Source organism: Cajanus cajan, chromosome 9 (assembly GCF_000230855.2).
Source record: "Cajanus cajan strain Asha chromosome 9, NIPB_CcT2T_4, whole genome shotgun sequence".
NCBI classification, from domain to species: domain Eukaryota; kingdom Viridiplantae; phylum Streptophyta; class Magnoliopsida; order Fabales; family Fabaceae; genus Cajanus; species Cajanus cajan.
Genome location: NC_138525.1, coordinates 21,276,454 through 21,300,704, shown reverse-complemented (window position 1 = coordinate 21,300,704; position 24,251 = coordinate 21,276,454). Strand labels below are relative to the sequence as shown.

Sequence of the window (24,251 nt, the reverse complement as noted above, 5' to 3'; positions counted from 1 at the left end):
TGTTTAATTAGTTGAGCATGGGTTTTAGTAACTTTAATCTATCTCGTCTTCTGGATGACTCAGGCAAACCTGCAAACTGGAGGTCTGATTTTCATGATCTGCAGTTATGTTTTGGCGTAAAGGAATTTTTGGTATGTGTAGCAACCTCGGTCGCGACGGGACGGCGAAAAATAAATTGAAAAAGAGGAGTCGCCACCAATGTTATTTTTTACGGAAAAACATTGGAAAAACCATAAAATAGAAAATAGTCTGCGAAAACCAAATTTTTGAGTTCGGGAGTCGATTACGTATGAGGAAGGTATTAGCACCTCACAACGTTCGTCCTAAGACGATTACCTTTAATTAATTAAACTAATTATTTATAATTTATAAAATATTTATCTCACTAAAATTATCAAATATATTTTATTTAACTAATTTAAATTATGCATTGAAAAAAAGGTTAAAATTATTATTGTTATATAAAAAGGAGGATAATATATTTTTTATTTTTTGGCTCGACAAGATTTAGTTCTTGCTCCTACGTATCTTCATGTGTAATGAAGAATCAGAGTCACGTAGTTCTTTGTGGAAAATATTTGAGTGTTGACGTTTTTTAATTAAATATTATTTTAGTGAAATATAGGATTCTTGAACCGTCACAGCTCATTCATCCTAAGAATATAGAATTGACTAAAGTGTACACCAAAATCAATTCAATAGAATTATAATTAAAATTATTGTTATAGATGTTATGATCTTAAAATTTCTTGGTAGAACATTTTTTATTTTTACTCTCACTTTTGGAAAAAAATTTAAAGATAAGCTGTCACAACTTACTTTGAATTCCAAAGGTTAAAAAAGATGTCACATCTAATTAACCATTCCTTTAATAAAATTTTGATATAATAACTTCAAATATTTATATTGAATATTGTAATATTATATTTGATTTTTAATCATATTTTAAATTTAGTTTTTTTTATGATAATAAGTTGTCACAACTTATATCCTTAAGTTCTAGGATTAAATGAATATCACATTCAAATAATCTCTTTTTTATAGATATAATTTATATTATATATTAATAAAATATTACTGTAAATATTATTATTGTTGTTGGTTGTTATAAATATCTAGCACCTTAAAAAAAACTAACTTAATCAATAAAATCAAGTAAACTAATTTTGTTAAAACAAGAAATAGATATTATCATCTAAGATTAAAGGGATACCACATAAAAATAATTTTTTAGAGAAAATAGATATTATTAATTTTTAAAAATAAATTATTATTATTATTATTATTATTATTATTAAAGTAACTATTACTATTATCCAAAGAAAAAAACTAATGTACATAAATAACAAAATAATTTAATCTACCACGATATACTACATTGTTTTCTATGGTTAAAAACCCATTATCATAAAATATTAATATAATGCATACCTTAAAAAATGTGATGTAAAAAGGAGAACATTGAAAAGAATGGAATAAAATAAAATAAAAATGGGCTAAGAACAAAGGAGGTATGATAAGCCTACATGGCTTGATGCAACGTGAGTGGGTGAGAAAAAAAAAAGATGGCATTGACCCACTTTGAGCCCACCATGGAACATGAAAACAAGATAGGACAAAAGAATAGGAAAAGAAAGAAAGAAACAAAAGGGGAAAACGAAAAACAAATGGGTCAAGCATTAATTCGTAGCAGCAGGGCAAAAACAGAGAAAAATGAAAAGGAAATCGCCTTCAGTATCGCTGCTGCTGGAAATTGCCTCCGGTGTTGGCATGCAGCAGTGCATGAAGGTTCTCGGGATAACTTATTCAATTGTATTTCCCTGGTAGTGTTTGTTAACCCATTTTATGTATCTCTTTCATTATGGCCAGGTTTTATTCATAAAATGATTTGCTGAAGTTTGAGGGGAAGGGTTCCGATTCCATAAATAAATTTTGTTTTAATCAAAGAAAATTGGAGAAAGTAATTGATACCTACACTATTTTAGTCTCTTGCTTGATCTTCCGCTTGAGTCCTCCGTGCTTCCCCTCGCTCCCTTTTCTCCGTCCTCCCCCTTTATCCTGCCCTCTGTTTTTGTTCTCCTTTTATGGTTCTTCCCCCTCCGCTTTTGGCAACTGCCCTTTTGTTTTTTTTCATTTTTTTTCCTCTCTTTTATCAATTGTTTATAAGCACCGAAAATTTTTTCAAAGCTTCCGTGAAGTCTCCAACTGCTCCCTTTGATCTGTCTCTTTTTTTTGCTACCAGCTTGCTAAGTTTGAAATTCTAAGAATTGTTTTACCGCATGGGGTCCCAAAACCAAGACTTTCTTACTAGTACCAAGACTTTGGCTTCATCTATTTGGCATTTTCTGAGTTTTTTTATAAAAAAAAAATTGGTGTTTACAGTTGCCCCTCTTTACTTAACTTTTACCAAATGATATGAGTAACACGAGTTTTCATATCATAGTAGTAAAAGATAAGTAAAGACTTAAACTCCAATTTTGTCTAAAACAAAAGTTGCATGTATTAGAGAAAAGATAATCACGATATTGTAGCATGAACTGGAGAATATAAGATCTAAAAGCAACAAAAATAGTAGACTCATGGTTCCAAACTGTTGGGAGTTAAGATCACGGGGGCTCGAATCACAAAAGAAGGTGAGCGCAGAGCTCGAAACATTAAAAGAATGAGCACCGAGGCTTAAAAGATTGATAGAGTGAGCATAGAGGCTTGAAAATTAAAAGAGTGAGCATAGGGGCTTGAAAGATTGATAGAAGCTTGAAAATTAAAAGAGTGAGCACGGGGCTCGGAAGAACGATAGAGGTTTGAAAATTAAAAGAGTGAGCACGGGGGCTCAAAAGATTGATAGAGGCTTGAAAATTAAAAGAATGAGCACGGGGCTCGAAAGATGGATAGAGGCTTGAAAATTAAAAGAGTGAGCGCGGGGGCTCGAAAGATTGATAGAGTGAGCATAGAGGCTTGAAGATTAAAAGAGTGAGCACAGAGACTCAAAAGATTGGTAGAGGCTTGAAAATTAAAAGAATGAGCATAGAGACTCAAAAGAATGATAGAGTGAGCACAGGGACTTAAGATAGAATGAACACGGGGGCCCAAGCATTGATAAAATGAGCACAGGGGCTCGAAAGATTGAGAGTGAGTGCAAGGACTCAAAATATTGATAGAGGCTTGGAACTTTAAAAGAGTGAACATAGAGGCTTGAAAAGTAAAAGAGTGAGCACGGGGACTCAGACGATTGATAGAAGCTTGAAACATTAAAAGCGTGGACATAGAGGCTTGAAAAGTAAAAAAAAAGTGAGCACGGGGACTCAGACGATTGATAGAAGCTTGAAAATTAAAGAGTGAGCACGGGAGCTCGAAACATTAAGAATCGGGACAACAACCAAGTAAGTATAGGAAAATTCAAATTTAGAAATTGTAATAAACATTCAATCGGTTCATGATGTATGCATGACATGCAATGAAATGGTTTTAATGAAAAAATAATAACAAGATGAGTTTTGACCTTTCATCCCATTATTATTATTATTATTATTATTATTTTTGCATCATTTTTCCAACCTTTGACCCCCTCACGAGCATGAGTGTTCAGACTGACCTTTTGTCAAATTATTGCGTCGCTAGATAAGCTATCTTGTCTGATAGTACAATTCAAAATTGTCAACATTTGTAATCTTCTCAATAAAGTTAGCTAGGGATCTTTCATTTCTTTGTGACTCTTAGAATCAATCATCGTAATTGAGATATTTTAGCCTATTTTTGACTTTATTTATTGGTTTTTCTTGCATCGCATGTTGCACTTTTAGCATATAATAATGAAATAAACACACAAAAATGACGAATGGTGGGGAATATGGGCTTTTATTGCTTCAAGGAAGAAAGCACAAGTATATGAGAGTGGAGATAAACAAAACAATGGGAGAGTAACATATCATATTTTTGGGGAAAGCAACACTAATTCCCCACATCAACAATTTTGAGAACCCCATTAATTGGCCTCTAAAGGTGTGAAATGCTTGTTGAGCATCTTAATATTGCCTTGGCCTTCCAGTTTGCCCCGGCTTCGCACTTTGGTTGTCATATCTACTTCCTCCTTCTCCGCCTTTCTTTAGAAAAGTTGCATTTGTTAAAGTTGCCCCTTCAGTCTAATGGGTATTTCTTTTATTTTTTTTAGACCTTAACTTTTGCATAGGCCGCTCTTTTCGAGTTTTCAGCCTATCAGGTCACTCTAAATTTTGCCTAAGCTGCCTTTTCAGGTTTTCAGCCTAGCGAGCCTTTTCTTTTTGTTATTAATTTGTGCTCTCCTTTATGCATAGTATTTCTTGACTGCATCAGAGTTTATCGGATTCAACAGATCTTCTCCATCCATATTTGTGAGAATCAAAGCTCCTCCTGAAAAAGCCTTTTTTACCATATAGGGCCCTTCATAATTCGGGGTCCATTTCCCTCTATGATCTCTTTGGGGTGGCAATATCTTTTTTAATACCAAATCTCCTTCTTGAAACTCTCGCGGATGAACCTTTTTGTCAAAAGCTCTCTTGATCCTTTTTTGATATAATTGACCATGACATAAGGCATTCAATCTTTTCTCTTCAATGAGGTTCAACTGATCATAGCGAGCCTGAACCCATTCCGCTTCCTCAAGTTTGGTTTCAGCCAATACTCTTAGAGAAGGTATCTCAACCTCAATGGGAAGTACTGCTTCCATACCATAAACCAGCGAATATGGAGTTGCCCCAGTAGAGGTGCGAACGAAAGTGCGATATCCATGTAGGGCAAAAAAAAGCATTTCGTGCCAATCCCTGTAGGTGACCACCATCTTTTGAATAATCTTTTTAATATTCTTGTTTGCTGCTTCCACTGCCCCATTCATCTTAGGGCGATATGGTGAAGAATTGTGATGTTGAATCTTGAAACTTTCACACAACTCTTTCATCATTTTGTTGTTCAAATTGGTCCCATTGTCAGTAATGATCCGACTTGGCAACCCGTATCTACAAATTAAATCTCTCTTGATGAATTTGACCACCACATTTCTGGTCACACTGGCATAAGAAGCTGCTTCAACCCATTTAGTGAAATAGTCGATAGCAACAAGAATGAATCGATGCCCATTGGATGCTTTTGGTTCTATTGGACCAATCACGTCTATTCCCCACATTGAAAAGGGCCATGGAGCGGCCAATACATTCAAAGATGTTGGGGGAACATGAATATTATCTGCATAAATTTGGCACTTGTGACACTTCCTCACATGACTACAGCAATCAGCCTCCATGGTCAACCAATAATAGCCAGATCTTAGGATCTTTCTTGCCATTACATGTCCATTTGCATGTGTTCCAAATGAACCTTCATGGATTTCTTCCATGATTTCCATAGCTTCTTTAGCATCAACGCATCTAAGCAATACCATGTCATGATTTCTTTTATAAAGTACTTCTCCATTTAAGAAGAAACTCATTGCCAACCTCCTTAAAGTTTTCTTGTCATTTTCTGAAGCTCTAGGAGGGTATTCTCTGTCTTTTAGATAGAGTTTGATGTCATAAAACCATGGTTTTCCATCTGGTTCTTCTTCTATTGCTTGACAATATGCTGGTTGACCTTGATTATGTATTCTTATCAGTGGAACCTCTTTTCCTTGACTAATCTTGAACATCGAAGACAATGTAGCCAAGGCATCAGCCAGTTGATTTTCCTCGCGAGGGATGTGATGGAAAGTTATTTCCTCAAATTGTTCCATTAAATTTTTGATGTATGAGTGGTATGGGATTAATTTAGAATCCCGAGTTTCCCACTCATCTCTGAGTTGATGGACAACCAATGCTGAGTCTCCATAAACTTCTAACACTCTAGCCTTGAACTCCAAAGCTGCTAGAATCCCCATTGCACATGCTTCATACTCTGCCACATTGTTAGTACAATCAAAACCCAACCTTGCAGTGAAAGGGATTAATCGGTCCTCTGGAGTGATCAACACTGCCCCAATTCCATGCCCCAGTGCATTAGAAGCTCCATCAAATAACAACATCCACTTCTTTCTATTTATGGACTCTCCCTCCTCAAACAAAGCCATGATATCTTCATCTGGAAAATCATATTGTATTGATTGATAATCGTCTATGGGTTGATGAGCCAAATACTCAGCCAACGCACTGCCTTTAACAGCCTTTTGGGTTACATACACAATATCATACTCTGATAATAACATTTGCCAGCGAGCGATTCGACCCGTTAAAGCAGGCTTTTCAAATATATACTTGATCGGATCCATCTTGGACACTAACCAAGTAGTGTGACTTAACATGTATTGTCTTAAACGTCGAGTAACCCAAGCCAAAGCACAACAGGTTCGCTCTACCAGAGAGTACCTTCTTTCACAATCTGTAAACTTTTTGCTCAAGTAATAGATTGCTTGTTCTTTTCTTCCAGATGCATCATGTTGCCCCAGTGCACAACCCATAGATTCCTCAAGTACCGAGATATACAAAATGAGAGGTCTCCCCGAGGTGGGAGGTACCAAAACTGGAGGGTTTTGTAAATACTGCTTCATCTTCTCAAAAGCTTTTTGACAATCTTCATTCCATATCACTGGTTGACTCTTGCGCAGTAACTTGAAAATCAGATTGCAGGTTGCAGTTAATTGAGATATGAACCTGGCAATATAGTTCAACCTCCCCAAGAAACCACGAACTTCTTTTTCAGTACTTGGAGCTGGCATTTCTAAAATTGCTCTCACTTTGTCAGGATCCACCTCTATACCATTTTCATTAACCACAAATCCCAACAATTTTCCTGACTTCACACCAAAAGTACATTTGGCAGGGTTAAGTCGGAGCTTATACTTCCTTAGCCGCACAAATAGCTTTTGTAGATTTGTGATATGTTCTACCTCCGTCCTGGACTTAGCAATCATATCATCGACATAAACTTCAATCTCTTTATGCATCATATCATGAAACAAAGTCACCATAGCTCGTTGATAGGTTGCTCCAGCATTCTTCAATCCAAAGGGCATCACTTTATAACAAAATGTTCCCCATGATGTAATGAATGTAGTTTTCTCCATATCTTCAGGAGCCAGCCTTATTTGATTATATCCTGAAAATCCATCCATGAACGAAAAGAAAGCATGTCGGGCAGTGTTATCCACTAGAACATCTATATGTGGCAATGGAAAGTCATCTTTGGGACTAGCTCTGTTAAGGTCTCTATAGTCAACACACATTCGAACTTTTCCATCTTTCTTTGGGACAGGAACTATATTGGCAACCCATTGAGGGTACTTTGCCACTGCAAGGAATCCAACATCAAATTGTTTCTTTACTTCTTCTTTTATCTTTAAAGAGACCTCTGGCTTCATGCGCCTCAATTTTTGCTTAACTGGTGTGCATTCTGGGTTCAATGGCAAGTGATGCTCAACTATGCTAGAATCCAACCCAGGCATGTCTTGGTATGACCACGCGAAGACATCAGCATACTCAAATAACAACTTCAGCAACTTATTTCTTTCTTCCCCTTTTATAGCAACTCCTATTTTTATTTCTTTTTTATCATTTTCATTTCCCAGATTGATTACTTCAAGTTCCTCTTCATGGGGTTGGATCACCCAATCCTCTTGTTCTATCAACCTTTCTATTTCTGGTGGAGTGCTCAGGTCATTGTCATCTTCTTCAGCCTCATTAATGGGGTGATCAAAATCGTGACATGGGATATTAGCGTTATTATTTTTGGCATGGTTATTATTGAATCTGCAATTTAGGGTTGATGAAAGAAAATGAAGGTTGGAGCAATAAATGAGAGAAAAGAAAGATTAAAGGATAGGGAGAACATATGACAAAAAGATCAAAATGCATTTCATTCATATGATATACTGAAAGACAACATGCAAGCCCATTAACAAAAAGTCATACTAAAATCACGGGAATAATTGTAGAGTTTGTGTGACAATTACTTTGAAATTGAATTAAGAGTCACAGGAAATTCAATGATCTTCCAATTATGGAGCTCTTCACATGGATCACACGGACACACAAAGTTGGCGTGATTATCATCATTATCTTCCTTAATCATAGCCACTTGGTCTGCGTGCACCACCCCTCCACTTTGAAAGCTTTGATAAAGATGACAAATGGGAATCCTCTGAACTTTAGGCTCTCGATTCTCTAGACGAGCCAACCTTTTCTCTCTATTTTCTTCTGCCATTCTTCTTTTATCGGCTTGAGTAGGTTTGTACCCTAACCCCCATCGACCCTTGTTTTCTGGCAATTCTATTAATTTCGTGACTCCTTCCAAGCATGTTCCCAACCCAAGTCCTGGCTGATACCCTCCATTCATCATGACCTTTGCAACCATCATGGATGCACTTGATGGTTGTGGACTTCCCATTGGAGATTCAACATAAGCAGTACTAATTATTTCCAATGACTGAAACGAAGTTTCCAAAGCCTCCTCAGCTGCTTCAATATAACGGGTGGGAGCAGGACAACTCACCAACATGTCTTCCTCACCCGAGACAATCACTAGCTTGTCCTCCACAATAAATTTCAGCTTCTGATGTAAAGAAGAGGGAACAACCCCAGCTGAATGGATCCATGGTCTTCCCAATAAACAACTGTATGCAGGTTTAATATCCATGACTTGAAAAGTTATGTTGAAGGTGAATGGGCCAATTTGGACAGGGATTTCGATCTCCCCCATAACTTCCCTTCGTGATCCATCAAAGGCCCTCACAATCATAGAACTGGGTTTCATATGTGTCCCATCACAAGACAATCGATCCAGTGTTGACTTGGGCATCACATTTAATGAGGACCCATTATCGATAAGCACTCTAGCCAAAATGTGATTTGCGCATTTCACAGAGATGTGTAAAGCCTTGTTATGTCCCCTTCCTTCAGCTGGGACTTCATCATCTGTGAAAGTGAGGTGGTTATTGGCTGTAATGTTACCAACAATGCCGCCAAATGTGTCTAATGTGATGTCATTGGACACATGAGCTTCATTCAAGATCTTCATCAATAATTTTCTATGACTTTCAGAATTCATCAGCACTGATAACAAAGATACCCTTGCAGGAGTATGATTTAATTGATCAATGAGCTTGTACTCACTTTGTCGAATAAACTTAAGAAATTCTGAGACTTCTTCATCCGACACTTCCTTTTTCTTTTTCCCCATGACTTTTTCATCATCTCTCCTCTTAACACTTGAAACCTCTTCATTGATAATTGTATTTTCCTTTTGCTTATGGTTTTTTGTCAAGCCTTCTACTCTTAACTTTTCTGGAGTATAGACTCTACCACTACGGGTCATTCCACCTACTCCTGCGATATTTGTTACGTTGGTTTCTGTAGTGTCAATTCCTTCTTTTTGTTGGGCATTCACATATTCACTTTCTACCTTCATTTCGTAACACCATGGAACCGCCTTAGTGTCCTTGTAATGGAAAGGAGCTGGAATTTGCACAACAAGTGGCTTAAGGGTACTAGGTGTTGACGCGAAAGTGTTTTTTGTGAAAGTGATTACCAGTGGTTTTGGAGTAGTCATGTTGGACTTCTCGTTTGATTGAATCATCAATACATCCTCTTCTGTACGCACCTGGCTCACCTGAACAAAGTTTGAGTTAATCATGCCTTGTAATATTTCCTTGAATTTGCCACATTCCTCAATAGAATGTGTGGTTGTAGGGTGGAAATCGCATACTCCTACTTTGCGAGACTCTCCTTTAATCATCCCATATTTGCACAATTCTGAAAAAATGAATCTCATGGGGGTTCGGATCTTCTCTACTTCTGTCACTTGTGGAGTACATTCTTCTTTGATAGCATTAACCGATGAAGTCCCATGACCTGGAAGTGGATTATTTCTTACATTCGGCTCGCTTTCCTTAAAGCTTAATAATCCTGCATCTATCAAGTCTTGTACCTTGTGTTTCAAACCCCAACATTTCTCAGTTGAATGGCCTATTGCCCCAGCATGATATTCACATTTGGCATTTGAATCAAAACCTCTTGGATATGGAGGTTGGACAGGCTTTATAGGAAGAGGCTCAACTAGAGCATTTTGAACCAGATGTGGTAGCAGTTCAGTGTAGGTCATAGGGATCGGAGCTAGAGTCCTTGGTTGATTATTTCCCCTTCTTTGAGCATTATTCACCATGGGAGGCGAAATTGCCGATTGATTTTCTTGGGGTACTTGAAATTGTGGTGGCGCTGTAGGTGGCCGATAAGGCATTCTAGATGGATAAGGTTGCGGGTATGGTGGCAAAGAAACTGCTGCAATTTGTGGGTTATACATATATTGGGGTCTATAATTGGGTATGAAAGAAATAGGATTGTAGTTAGGTCTGACTGGTGTTGTCATCACTGCATTTGTTTCACCTCCTTTCCTCTTATTTGTGGTTTCTAAGGGTTTCTTGATGGTTGTGGATCCTGTTGTCATGTGTGCAATCTTCCCATTTCTAACTCCCATCTCAACCCTATCTCCAATGATGACCAAATCTGAAAAGTTTGATGATACATTTCCAATCATCCTGTCATAAAAGGGGGATTGGAGTGTATCAATGAACATCGTGACCATCTCTTTTTCCAATAATGGAGGTTGTACCTGAGCAGCTACCCCTCTCCATCGTTGGGCATATTCCTTGAAGGTCTCATTCTCTTTCTTTATCATATTTTGTAACTGTGTGCGATCTGGGGCCATGTCCATATTATACTTGTACTGTTTCAAGAAAGCCTCTGCCAAGTCTTTCCATGTGCGTACTCTTCCTCGCTCCAGGCTCATGTACCAACTTAATGCTGCTCCAATAAGGCTTTCTTGGAAGAAGTGAATCAACAATTTGTCATCATGAGCACAGGAAGCCATCTTTCGACAATACATAGTGAGATGATTCCTTGGGCATGTATCTCCCTTGTATTTATCAAGTTCTGGAACTTTAAACTTGGGAGGAATTATAACATCAGGAACCAGACACAAGTCCACAGCATTGAAACCATAATTGTCGAATCCCTCTATGGCCTTTAATCTATCTTCCAACGATTGAAGCTTATCATCATGGGAAATATCTTCCGAATGACGATGGTGTACAATAACAGTTGGTGCAGGAACTAATCCCTGGTTATTAGGAGGCCTTTCGCCATGACTTACATTAGGTGGTGCATGAGCAATTGAGTGGGTTGGAATTTGTGGGTCATTAGCTTCAAGGGTTAGGTTTTGGGTTTGTGTTTGATGTGATGGGTTTAAGGTGGAGGTAGATGGATTACCCTCAGGAATATTAGCCACAGGTGGCGTGTATCCCGGAGGTAAACCATATGGAGGTAATGGAACTTGGCCTTGAAGGTTTGAAGTGGAAACATGATGGTCATTTTCTGAGGTCGTTAGGATGACAGGTGGTGTGTACCTTTGAACATTCGGGTTGGGTTGCGTGCGTGGAGTAAACCCAGGAGGGTAATCAGGTGACTCATGAGGCTGTTTAGACGACTCTCCATTTGCCCCTTTTTTGGATTCCATTGACTGCAACAAGTCCAAAATTTTTCCCATTTGTTCTTTCAACTGATTTACATCTCCTCTTAGCTCCTCATGCTGTTGCTCCAAGTCATCTACCATCCCTTCCATGATTTTGGTCTTTGTACGTGTCCCGTAAGGGTGTCGAAGGGATGCTTTCTTTGCCTCAATAATTGTTTTCTTTTATAAAACTGTATAAGAAAATTTAATGAGTATGTAATGATATGAAAATGTGACTATGCATCATGTATGTGAAAATGTTAAATTGTTGGAGAGACATAAATCACATGAATCACGTGGATCATCTTTCTTTAATTGTTTCTTAGATCGTCACGTTCTAGGTACTAGGTCATGGAATCAGTGGATCTTTGTGATCATTATCAATTAAACTTTTCCTTTAGAATGTCACATTCTAAGTACTAAGCGTAATATGAAACGAGTAGCTTTTGCATGAACATCCTCTCTTAGCTGGAAAATTTTATTAATAACAATAGTATAATACATCATGATAACTTAAATTATTCACCGCTAACAACCATCTCTCTCATTTTTGCTATCATATCTCTACAGTATTCAAGGAAGTCATAAATTTCTTTGGGAGTGGAATGTGGGATTGTCATTCCCTCAGCTCGTTGTAGTAGGTGAGAAGTGTCATGGAGCATGTTTTTAACTTGCTGAACTCGATCCACAAGATTATATGCCCAAATTCTTTGATTTTCTTCATGTATTCCGATGACGTCCCTTAATTGCCTTATTTCTTCCTGTAGGCCCATAACCTGATGATTTTTCTCTCCCAATGTGGCTTGATAGTCCATATTCAGATTGAAATTTAGTCTTTTTTCATCTTGAACTCTACTTTCATACTCAGCCACTACCCTTTTGAGTTGTTCTTTCAAATCCTCCAGTTGTTTTTGTGCCGCTTTTTCAGCTTTTTTGGATGTTTCCCAAGCCTCTCTCCATCGTTCACCATCAACCCTAGCTTGATCACGTTCATTTCTTCGCATCTTTAATTCTGTGGAAGCGGCCTCTAAACAATTGCGGGTATTCAACTTACTTTCTTCTTCAATTCTCGCTCGCTTATTGGCTAGTTCAACACATTGTCTTACTTGGGAAATTTCTCTTTGCATTGCTTGATACTCTTGGCGGGCCTGTATTAACTCCCTCTTCATATCTTCTTTTTCTTTCTCGGATTTAGCCAACTCTTTTTTAAGTTTTTCGACCTCTTCTTGACTCATGGGTTCTTGAATTGGCATTTCTTTAATAACTGGAATAGGACCTCGGAATGGTAATTTAACATGTTGGACTCTCTCATTGAGCCACTGCTGATAACTCAACTCCACATTACAATTTCTTTTTCCCAATTCCCTCCCTTTTTTAATCACTTTATCCCAAGACTGTCTAATCTTGTTAAGCAAATCCAACTCCTTAGTCATATCATAGACCATGAAAGGAGTGATCGAATCTTCAACCGGTGGGCTCCTAATCGGATAACCGAGTTGTCTCAACGCAAGAGAGGGATTGTAGTTTACACATCCTTTTGTACCCATGAGTGGTACGTTTGGGAAATCTCCACATTGACAAATCACTTTATCGATGTTTTGTTCTCGCAAGTACCAAGAAATGGTCTTTTCGCTAAGATTAGCTATGCTGTAAGCCCATTCACTCTTATTTTTAATCTCAATCTGACTTCCTCTCTTGAACATGTAGGATGTGAACCACAAGTATAGTATTGGTATACAACACAAAATTGTCCCACCCTTTTTTTCATGACGCAAGGTAAGAGAATGATATGTATCTGCAAGAATGGCTGGTACAGGACTTCTTTTCTCATGTTTGAAAGCTAAGAAGACATCAATTGCAGCAAAGTCAATAAAGTTTTCAATGTTTGGGAATAAGACAATCCCATAAATAATGAGGGCAAGCACATCCATGAAAGCATCCCATCTCTCATTCTCTGCTAAGCTTAGCGCATGTCGCTCAAGGTTAGTTCGCGAGAAACCTTCAATTCCCCCTTTCGTCTCTTTCTTGCTTGCTAGTTCTCTGACATTAGTCCCTAAGGAGATGGCAACTTTGGCTAATGAAGGATAATGTCCCATGTACATATACGGCTTTTTATTTCCTAAGCCAATACCTAGTATTTGTTCGAATTCCTCAAGTAATGGTGCCAGTTGAAAATCTTGAAAAAGGAAGGATCTCAAGGGAGGATCATAAAATTGGGCTAGGGCAGTGACAGCTCCCTCTTGTACGTCTACTTCCAATAGGTTAAGGATTTTTCCATATCGAACAACAAAAGTTCGTCGCTGACCGCCTTTTAACATGTTACTGAGAGTTCTCAAACTGCTCAAGTTAGTTTGTCTGACCTTTAACTTTAAAGTTTTCCTTAAACCTGATTCCATGACTTCTCGAAAGGTGTTCACAGCGACTTAAGTCTTTATGACTCTCCAACAACCTAGAAATGAATGCAGCATGCTATCAATGAAGTTATCTATTTTATTTTATGGGATTCTTTTTGAAATGCATGATAGGATGTAAGAGTTTATTTTTTTAAAATTTTCATGAAATGAAATGCATGATACTTGTTATGAAATGAAAAAAAAAAAATCTTTTTTTTTATATGTTTTATGTAATTTGAAAATAGAGGTAGAATATTGCTCCTGTGATACTTAACAAGGGCATTCCTAAGTTGAAAGCTCTATAGACCCCTAATATGTGTTCCTCTCAAAAGGGTGGGACTATGGTTCTAAAACAGGTTCCTAGAGCCAATAACCCTTCTTAGGATATTAATCACAATAATAGGTAAACTATTAGAGATGATAATACCCTAGAAAGGATCAAACTCTAGGTGAGGCCTTCATAATAACCAAACAAGATGTTCATCAAGAAGGTTACTACTACTCAACCTCTTACTTATCATAAGTTGCACTCAAGTCCGGGCATAGGACCCCACTCATAAACGTGTGTGAAATTGTGTAAGTGAAGTGTGTGAAAGGAGCAGTCCTACACTATCCAATCTACAAAACACAACACAAATGATATAGAAAATAAAATTCTTCTACCCTAAAGTTCAAATTAGACAACACATATTTAAAATTAATGCAAATAAAATAAACAACAAATAAGAGACATAAACCAAAGATAACAACAATAATAAAATAAAACAAAAGTGAGAAAAGCATTTTTAAAAATTATTAATTAGTTTAACTAATTATTATAGGCTCGACTCTCAAACAGTCCCCAGCGGAGTCGCCATCTGTCGCAACATCTGTCGCAACCGAAATCGCGACGGGACGGCGAAAAATAAATGGAAAAGAGGAGTCGCCACCAATGTTATTTTTTACGGAAAAACATTGGAAAAACCATAAAATAGAAAATAGTCTGCGAAAACCAAATTTTTGAGTTCGGGAGTCGATTACGTATGAGGAAGGTATTAGCACCTCACAACGTTCGTCCTAAGACGATTACCTTTAATTAATTAAACTAATTATTTATAATTTATAAAATATTTATCTCACTAAAATTATCAAATATATTTTATTTAACTAATTTAAATTATGCATTGAAAAAAAGGTTAAAATTATTATTGTTATATAAAAAGGAGGATAATATATTTTTTATTTTTTGGCTCGACAAGATTTAGTTCTTGCTCCTACGTATCTTCATGTGTAATGAAGAATCAGAGTCACGTAGTTCTTTGTGGAAAATATTTGAGTGTTGACGTTTTTTAATTAAATATTATTTTAGTGAAATATAGGATTCTTGAACCGTCACAGCTCATTCATCCTAAGAATATAGAATTGACTAAAGTGTACACCAAAATCAATTCAATAGAATTATAATTAAAATTATTGTTATAGATGTTATGATCTTAAAATTTCTTGGTAGAACATTTTTTATTTTTACTCTCACTTTTGGAAAAAAATTTAAAGATAAGCTGTCACAACTTACTTTGAATTCCAAAGGTTAAAAAAGATGTCACATCTAATTAACCATTCCTTTAATAAAATTTTGATATAATAACTTCAAATATTTATATTGAATATTGTAATATTATATTTGATTTTTAATCATATTTTAAATTTAGTTTTTTTTTATGATAATAAGTTGTCACAACTTATATCCTTAAGTTCTAGGATTAAATGAATATCACATTCAAATAATCTCTTTTTTATAGATATAATTTATATTATATATTAATAAAATATTACTGTAAATATTATTATTGTTGTTGGTTGTTATAAATATCTAGCACCTTAAAAAAAACTAACTTAATCAATAAAATCAAGTAAACTAATTTTGTTAAAACAAGAAATAGATATTATCATCTAAGATTAAAGGGATACCACATAAAAATAATTTTTTAGAGAAAATAGATATTATTAATTTTTAAAAATAAATTATTATTATTATTATTATTATTATTAAAGTAACTATTACTATTATCCAAAGAAAAAAACTAATGTACATAAATAACAAAATAATTTAATCTACCACGATATACTACATTGTTTTCTATGGTTAAAAACCCATTATCATAAAATATTAATATAATGCATACCTTAAAAAATGTGATGTAAAAAGGAGAACATTGAAAAGAATGGAATAAAATAAAATAAAAATGGGCTAAGAACAAAGGAGGTATGATAAGCCTACATGGCTTGATGCAACGTGAGTGGGTGAGAAAAAAAAAAGATGGCATTGACCCACTTTGAGCCCACCATGGAACATGAAAACAAGATAGGACAAAAGAATAGGAAAAGAAAGAAAGAAACAAAAGGGGAAAACGAAAAACAAATGGGTCAAGCATTACTTCGTAGCAGCAGGGCAAAAACAGAGAAAAATGAAAAGGAAATCGCCTTCAGTATCGCTGCTGCTGGAAATTGCCTCCGGTGTTGGCATGCAGCAGTGCATGAAGGTTCTCGGGATAACTTATTCAATTGTATTTCCCTGGTAGTGTTTGTTAACCCATTTTATGTATCTCTTTCATTATGGCCAGGTTTTATTCATAAAATGATTTGCTGAAGTTTGAGGGGAAGGGTTCCGATTCCATAAATAAATTTTGTTTTAATCAAAGAAAATTGGAGAAAGTAATTGATACCTACACTATTTTAGTCTCTTGCTTGATCTTCCGCTTGAGTCCTCCGTGCTTCCCCTCGCTCCCTTTTCTCCGTCCTCCCCCTTTATCCTGCCCTCTGTTTTTGTTCTCCTTTTATGGTTCTTCCCCCTCCGCTTTTGGCAACTGCCCTTTTGTTTTTTTTCATTTTTTTTCCTCTCTTTTATCAATTGTTTATAAGCACCGAAAATTTTTTCAAAGCTTCCGTGAAGTCTCCAACTGCTCCCTTTGATCTGTCTCTTTTTTTTGCTACCAGCTTGCTAAGTTTGAAATTCTAAGAATTGTTTTACCGCATGGGGTCCCAAAACCAAGACTTTCTTACTAGTACCAAGACTTTGGCTTCATCTATTTGGCATTTTCTGAGTTTTTTTATAAAAAAAAAAATTGGTGTTTACAGTATGCTATGATGTTTTACCTAGCCTTTAATTGAAAATTTAATGCTTTCACTAAGGAATCAGGTCTTGTCTTGCACATCACTAGGTGATTGCTCCTCAAAGTGCAAGCAGTGCGGTTCTTGATGCACCAGAGGCAAGCAAGCTGCTGAGTGCTGTGGCAATTGCTTTGTCAAATTGTTCAAGGTAAATATTGTTCCTTGTTATTTAATGTTTAGTACGTTGTGGAAATTTACAATAACTTATGTGCAGGGGCACATATTGTTGGAAAATATTTTATAATTTAAAATTTAAATTAAATGTTTCTTTATTCAGTTTTTATTTAATATTTATTTAATTATTCTTTTAATGGATTTGTATTTTAAAAGATCTTTTTATGATATTGATGCCGCAAGGCTTTTATTTGCTGCACCTGGAAGAGTAAATAACGGTTTTATTCTTTGGTTACTTGAACTTTTTGTGGTTTGTAGGAGTTATAAATATCTCTATTTTTTACTAGGAGAAACACATTGAGAAAGATACTCAATACAGTATCGTTTACACTGAAAATTCATCTCCACTCTTTTAAGAAAATATACATAACACATTGTGATATATTGCTGTTGTACATGATCAATCTGATGGGTTTTATTTTGAGAGAGGAATGTATCAAATTAATCCACCAGTGCAGTGAGACATTTTCTTTCTAAAGATAGTGTTTCAACCCAAGTTTCTCTAAACTCTTATTTTATTTTAGTTAATTTTTTGTTGATCTTATTGTATTCATTGATAAGATATATTATAGTTTCCCTATTTCCATTTTCTAATACATCTATATATCATTTGCATTTTATGTTTGATTGCAATAAGTTACTAAAGGGTACTCGTTGTGATATTTGGGTTTATTTAATGCCTCTTTCATTTTTATTGGATAGTAATATTTTATTGAATAAAGATCTGTTATGGTTTCCTAATATTTAAATTAAAAGACTTTGAAATATCCAGCTTATTAAAAACTGGATAATTAAAGCATAGAGTAGTTTCTTATATTGTTAGTTATGTAGTTTATGGCCAGCATTTGTTCCAGTTAATGGTCCTGCACGGAAAGCATATATTGGAATTCAGAACACGGGTACTGTATTTAATAGAAGGTTCGAAGCAGATCAGATTGGTAGTCAGGTTCCAATAAGACTCATGCATTTGGAGGGCCTGTATGAGTTGTTCGTATCTAAGTTTGTGAGTTCCTTGCCCAAGTTGTTAAATTAAATGTTTATTTAATTTTTGCTCAATTTTTATGATATATACACTTTAGGAGAGCTCAACCTAAAAGACTAGTTCAGTAGGTAAGACATAAGAGAGCCTTACGACTTAAATATCACATTGATTTTTCCCCCCCTACTCAATCTGGGACTTGTAACAGTTACCAATTAATCAAACTCCCTTTCCCAAGGGTGGCTTGTGACAGGAGGTGGGTAACTTGAGATAAAATATGATAAATGGATACATAAATAAATGAAGAAATATTCATTATCCAAGAGTTGATATTTATAGTTGGCAATGCTACAACTTTTCAAAACTAATGTTTTATTTTATGTTAATATTTGCATGATAGAACTGAGGGTTTATTGTGTGCTTTGCTGGAGGAAGTTATTTATTTGATATGTTCTCTTTTTTCCTTTCGATTTTCTGGCTTATTTAGCCTCAATATGTTGAATGAACTCTGTGCACACTTAATAATCAGTTTCTCCAGTAATATACATTGAATTCAAAAGTTCTACGCTGACTGACTTCTAATCAGCAGTGCCACTTAAACTTTCCCTTATAGTAATTAATTTCCATTTGAAACTGAAGGCCTACACCACATTGGATCTTTCTACTCATCTTTTTAAAGTGCAACTTACAATGAAGCTAACATACAGAATGCTTCCTTATGATGACAACAATATCAAAGGCATTGATACTCAAAATACAAAATGTGAAGAAATTCTTACTAGTGAAACATCCAGTGAAACACTGTGGGATAAAGATTGCCCTTGGAGTGAGTGGTATTCTGCAGAAGATCCTGTTAAAGGTAAATCCTAGAAATTGGTAACATGTTGGTAGAAGTAGTTTTACGTCATTGCATGGATTCTTTTGTTGGATACAACTTGTTTTAAGAATGAAACATGTTTTGGAATATTTGTGGCACTCGACAACATATAGAAGCTGAGATAGTTAAACGTGAAAGGTCCCCTTAATGTGCTAGGACATTTTAACACTTGGAGGCCAGAGACATCAAAGTGCATGCGTCTTTCAAGAAGCCAGTAACATTTAAAGATGAGTAAAATATTTGACATTTTGCATTGATTTTCATAGAAATTGACTATTCAAGTCTAATATTCATAGTAAAACTAAAAGATTATGCCATTTTTCATTAAAAAACTGGTTATGATGTTTAATTTACAAATCTTTAGGCTGTTAGCTGCTAAGAGTCCCAAAGACTGACAACTAGTTATTCTTTTAGCATTCTGACTATTTGACCCCTTTTGCATCATAGTTAACAAGTTAGATTTCTCTTTCAAAAATTATTTTATCGTTATCCTCAGAGACTTTGCTAAAGTACCAAGACTCCTTCTATCATATTGCTTCAGTGCCCTTACCTTTTAATGTCTTTGATTACACTGGCTGTCTTAGTCTCTTAGAAGCCCAGGTGTGATGGGTTATAAGTTGCAAATGATGGCAATTGCAAATACTGGGTTATTTACATGCGAATTTCAGATACATTAAATGCTTTTAGTTTTTTCCAACAGAGTAGCCTTCATCAAAATGTGCATTTGCATGTGTTACATGAAAATTTCACCACCTACGTAAATTTCTCACGATTATTCTTACCATTTCAACTATACCTGTTATCAATTTGAAGCCCTTATTTATATCTACTTTATTCTTTATGCATGTCTATCTCCCTAGGAGGACCTTTGCCTCAGTATCATTTACTTATATTTGTCTTAATGAAATTTGATTTTGGTTATATTTAGTAAAAGCTTTCCAAGCTTCATTTTTTCCATGTCATTCTCTATTGTGGAATATGAATGCCACTTTCTATTTAATTTTTAATATATGGATAGGCTACATGCAGGTTTTGAACTGATTACAATATGGTCAGAGAAGATGGTTGAAAGTTCTACGGAAATGGCTGAACTCGAAAATGCTTCACCTTATGAAGCTGAGAAGTGGTTGATCTCTCCAATTTGTGCTCCAAAGCTGTACGATTTATTTATTTATTTATTGAAATATGGATAACCAAAGTTCTTGTGACAAGTACTCGCTATGGGTGCTGATTATGCTAGTAACGTTGCTTCTTGCTAAGGATATATTAAATAATAATATGATAGCGTACCCCAATTAAGAGGGTGTATGTTGGAAAGAATAAACGGGAGCAGAGGGAATTAGAGGAGTTAGTTAATACTGTTGACAATTGAATGACAGCTAGGATTCTGTCAGATAGTTGAGAGGTTTTGACAAAATAGGAGAAAGAGAGAGGAGTCTGCTCAGTTGTTGAGAATAAACTAGAGGGAGAGTCAGGTCATTCAAATTTCCTGGATGGAGATTTTTCTTTCTGTATACTTATTCTTTTTTCTTCTGTCTCAGCTGTAACCTCTCTGATTGTAATCTTGAGACCAGAGTACAATCAATAAAATTCTCATTCTTTTCTTTTCTACTTCACTTAAATCTGATCCAGTTCTAACTAAATAAGAGAGATTACAACTATACACTATATTCTGTTTGTGCTTCATCATTATAAACTTGGTTGAATTACAAATACAACTGCTCAGAATTTTCATTTTCCTGTATACTAAACAAAACAATGTTTATGAACTTAATGAATAGATAGGTTCTGGTTTGATATATGTTTTTGTTTTTTAGTTATACAAGTTAATAGTTACCATCCATGGATTTTATTTTTCCCTTTTTAAAGCATTTCATATGGTTCCATGCAGAATTGTATGATTTAGTAAAAAGCAACCAGAATGTTGGGGTAGTGGCAACTGGCAAAACATATATCATTTATAATATTTTTTCATGCAATTACTAATAAAGTTCATAATTAAACATTGATCAGTTTCTGATCCTGGCTTGTTTGTTTAAGCTTTTAAAAAAATATTTAAGAATGTACAAGAAAGTGATTTACTCTAAGAAATTTTATGTGAAGTATCAAGTACAAGCTATTTTTTGTTGAGTTACAATTAGAAAAACAGTTTTATTTCAAATGTCATTATAATTAGTTAATTACAACTTATTTTTGAAGCTGCTCAAAGTAACTTATCTAAATAATCAGAAATCTAATTTTTTCTGATTCTAATTTTTGGAGTTTAAACAAGCACACTAAAATATTTTAGAGGTGTTTTTTTTTTGTTGAAATAACAGTTGAAGCAAATGGAATATAAATAAGTTTTACAATTTAATTTTCTATTAATTATTATATTTTGTTCATTCATATAGGTTTGAAGATTCCAAATGGAATCAAATTGGATTTGCATCCCAGTTGCATCTTCTAGTTGATGCATTGAAACTGTCGTTTGAGGCCCAATTTATGGAAAATTTTGTTTCAGGTGTGAATTCGTTTTGTTGTATTTAATGGTATATTTGACTATTCCTCAGGTTTTGTACTTAATAGTTGATAATGCTATTAAAGTTTGATACAATGGTTCACCATTTTCCATATTCTGGTTTGCAGCAGATGATAACTCAGGTTCTGAGAATTTGAAATCCTCAATGGTTATACCTCCAACTGTTAGTGATCGAGTGCTGAAAGAACTATTTCAAGAAGGTACTTAGTTCTGCCCCCTTCCTCTATATTTCGTTTTCCATTTCCTGTGAATGCTTCAGCATACCATTGTCATGATACCTTGAATTGTTGGCAGTTTATAAAATCTGCATCTGTATCCAATTGATGGTCCATAAATTTGCCAACAAGGCATCCCTGGGAGCACAGTAGAACTGGCCTACATTTTCATGTTTAATATCAGTTTCAAGCCCAAATTATACTTGGGAGAGTGGACAAAAAGTAGCTTTCATTAGGCATGTGAAATTCTCCAATGATTACTTACTGATTTTCGATTTCTCTTGAACAATAAAGGACTGGATATTTACTACAATCTTATTTACTAGAGTTTAATGTAGTTAACTTGTCTCATGTTAAGAAATATCATTAAGACGGTAAGAGTGTTTTCTTGTAAATAAAAAGGAGATGTACTGAATAGTATAAGGAAGGTTTACAAAAACTTTATGTCTGGATAGTAGCATGCAGAATGAAATTGGCTGTTATTGTTTCAATGCTACTTTATTAACTTTGTGGCATAGGGACATAGGTTTCTACTTGCTTTGTTCTATCCAAGTCATTGCAACAAAGACATACATGAAAGGATTATATAAATACATTATGAAGCAATTAAGAACAATCACAAGTGCTCAAGTTCTTCAAAAGAATCATACGAAATTAGAAAAAATTCTTTCTGTTGCACACTTTTTTTTAAAGATTTTCCTTGTTTTTTTTTCATCCTATTTTTGATTTACCACATGTAAAACTTATTTTGTGCTTTCAAGTTTTACCTGATTACTGCATATTCCAATTATCCTTGAGATGCCTAACATGGCATGCGGGGTCATTTGCATGTTAAAATTCAAAGTAGATTACTATAATTATTTTATTATAATTGCTTAAATAATGTCTACAGGAATACAGCATACAGATTCTGCTTATGGTGGACATAAGACTTCAAGAGCTATAAAAGGCGCACCTCTTGAATCTCTTTTTGCACAATTTTGTTTACGTTGTCTTTGGTTTGGTGACTTCAACATACGAGGTATGTACCAAAGTGAGGGTTTTTCGGTGCATAACCAAGCAGATTAGCAATTCTGGTCACATAGATGGAATTGATTTTGAGATATTTTGCATGTACGGTATATTTTCAACTGCATGACTTCATTGTGGTCTGTACATCAGCTATTGCTGTCCTATGGATTGAGTTTGTTCGAGAGGTTAGGTGGTGTTGGGAAGAGTCACAATTAATCCCTCGGATGCCAGCAAATGGTTCAATTGACCTTTCCACTTGTTTGATTAACCAGAAACTTCAGATGGTAATTTTTATTTAATTATCTTCAAAGGACCTTTGTTGAAGTATATTCTACATAGCCTTGTTTACTTTATATGTATTCTAATTTGAAACTTTATTTTAAATGTTGATTGTTAGTTTTTTAGAACATTCTTAACTTACTGTTTCCTCACTTTGTATTTACTTGTTCTCTTTAACTGTAGTGCATTTCTTTTATCATGATGAATAACATATTTACATTTTATAATCAACTTATTAGTTGTTCTTTTATCATCATTAATTATGATGTATTAAGTGCAGAAAATTTAGTCACTGAAAATTTTTATTTAAAGCTTAAAGATAACGTGTATGCTTAACTTCCCTTTTTGATACTTCTATTCCTGGGGATGTGACCATATTGAAGTTATATTTTACCCCTTGATGTTGTTTTAAGATCAAAATTAAAGAAATGTTTTATTGAGCTTGGATATTTTGGTGTTTGTATGATATAGAAGACATGGTGAAATGTCTAAGGTGGTGATTGTGTTTTTTGCTTTGCTATTCAGCTTGCAGCATGCATTGAGAAGAAGTACGAAATGAATGAAGATTATCAAGATTGTATTGGAAGTGAGCATCAAATAGAGTCTATGGCTGAGGTTACAAACTTTGCTTTCCTCTTGTTTGTAGTTAGATTGAATATTGTGTTGCTTTAGTTACTATTTTTTTTAATATTATTTTGCATCATAACATAAATTGTTGGGGGTGACTCACAATATGCAGTGGGGATTTTTTGGGAAAGTTGACAAGTGAACTTAGCAAGTCAGAGCCTGCTTGGTTATTTACATCCAAGTCTAGTTTGATTGCTGCTAAAACATAACTACTTTCATGCATATTTTTAGTTTCCGTAGATTTTGAAGTTTTTTTTGTCAAAGATCATTTTTTGACGAAAAAATTGCATCAGAAAAACATTTATAAATGAAAGAAAAAGACTATCAGAAAAAAAAATTATACATGAGAAAAAGCATTAATTCACTCCTTTTTTCTTGTGCATGTTGTTTGGTAGTGTCTTATTGTTTGCTCCCATAGAAAAATTGGCAACAAGCTTAGCAAGGACCTGTAATCTTCTTGAAAGGGTTCTTTTTAGAATAACAACCTAGATGAAGAATTTACAATTTGAGGAGATTCAGATGAGGAACC

General features: G+C 35.0%; 1 protein-coding gene across 7 annotated transcripts in view; it reads left to right on the top strand.

The window, feature by feature from the left end:
* Positions 1-24,251, top strand: part of LOC109790827 (uncharacterized) — a 28,326-nt gene that overhangs the window by 967 nt on the left and 3,108 nt on the right. For 5 of the 7 annotated variants that reach the window (XM_020350066.3, XM_020350069.3, XM_083064025.1 and 2 more), the window contains 10 exons: positions 64-131; positions 17,090-17,187; positions 18,045-18,216; positions 18,832-19,051; positions 20,099-20,225; positions 21,463-21,572; positions 21,698-21,790; positions 22,698-22,826; positions 22,967-23,100; positions 23,621-23,710. In XM_020350066.3, coding sequence (XP_020205655.2) covers positions 64-131; positions 17,090-17,187; positions 18,045-18,216; positions 18,832-19,051; positions 20,099-20,225; positions 21,463-21,572; positions 21,698-21,790; positions 22,698-22,826; positions 22,967-23,100; positions 23,621-23,710 — 1,241 coding nt within the window. Of the gene's footprint in view, positions 1-63; positions 132-16,173; positions 16,447-17,089; positions 17,188-18,044; positions 18,217-18,831; positions 19,052-20,098; positions 20,226-21,462; positions 21,573-21,697; positions 21,791-22,697; positions 22,827-22,966; positions 23,101-23,620; positions 23,711-24,251 lie in introns of those variants that run through there. The other 2 variants (XM_020350068.3, XM_083064024.1) reach the window with 2 other exon arrangements.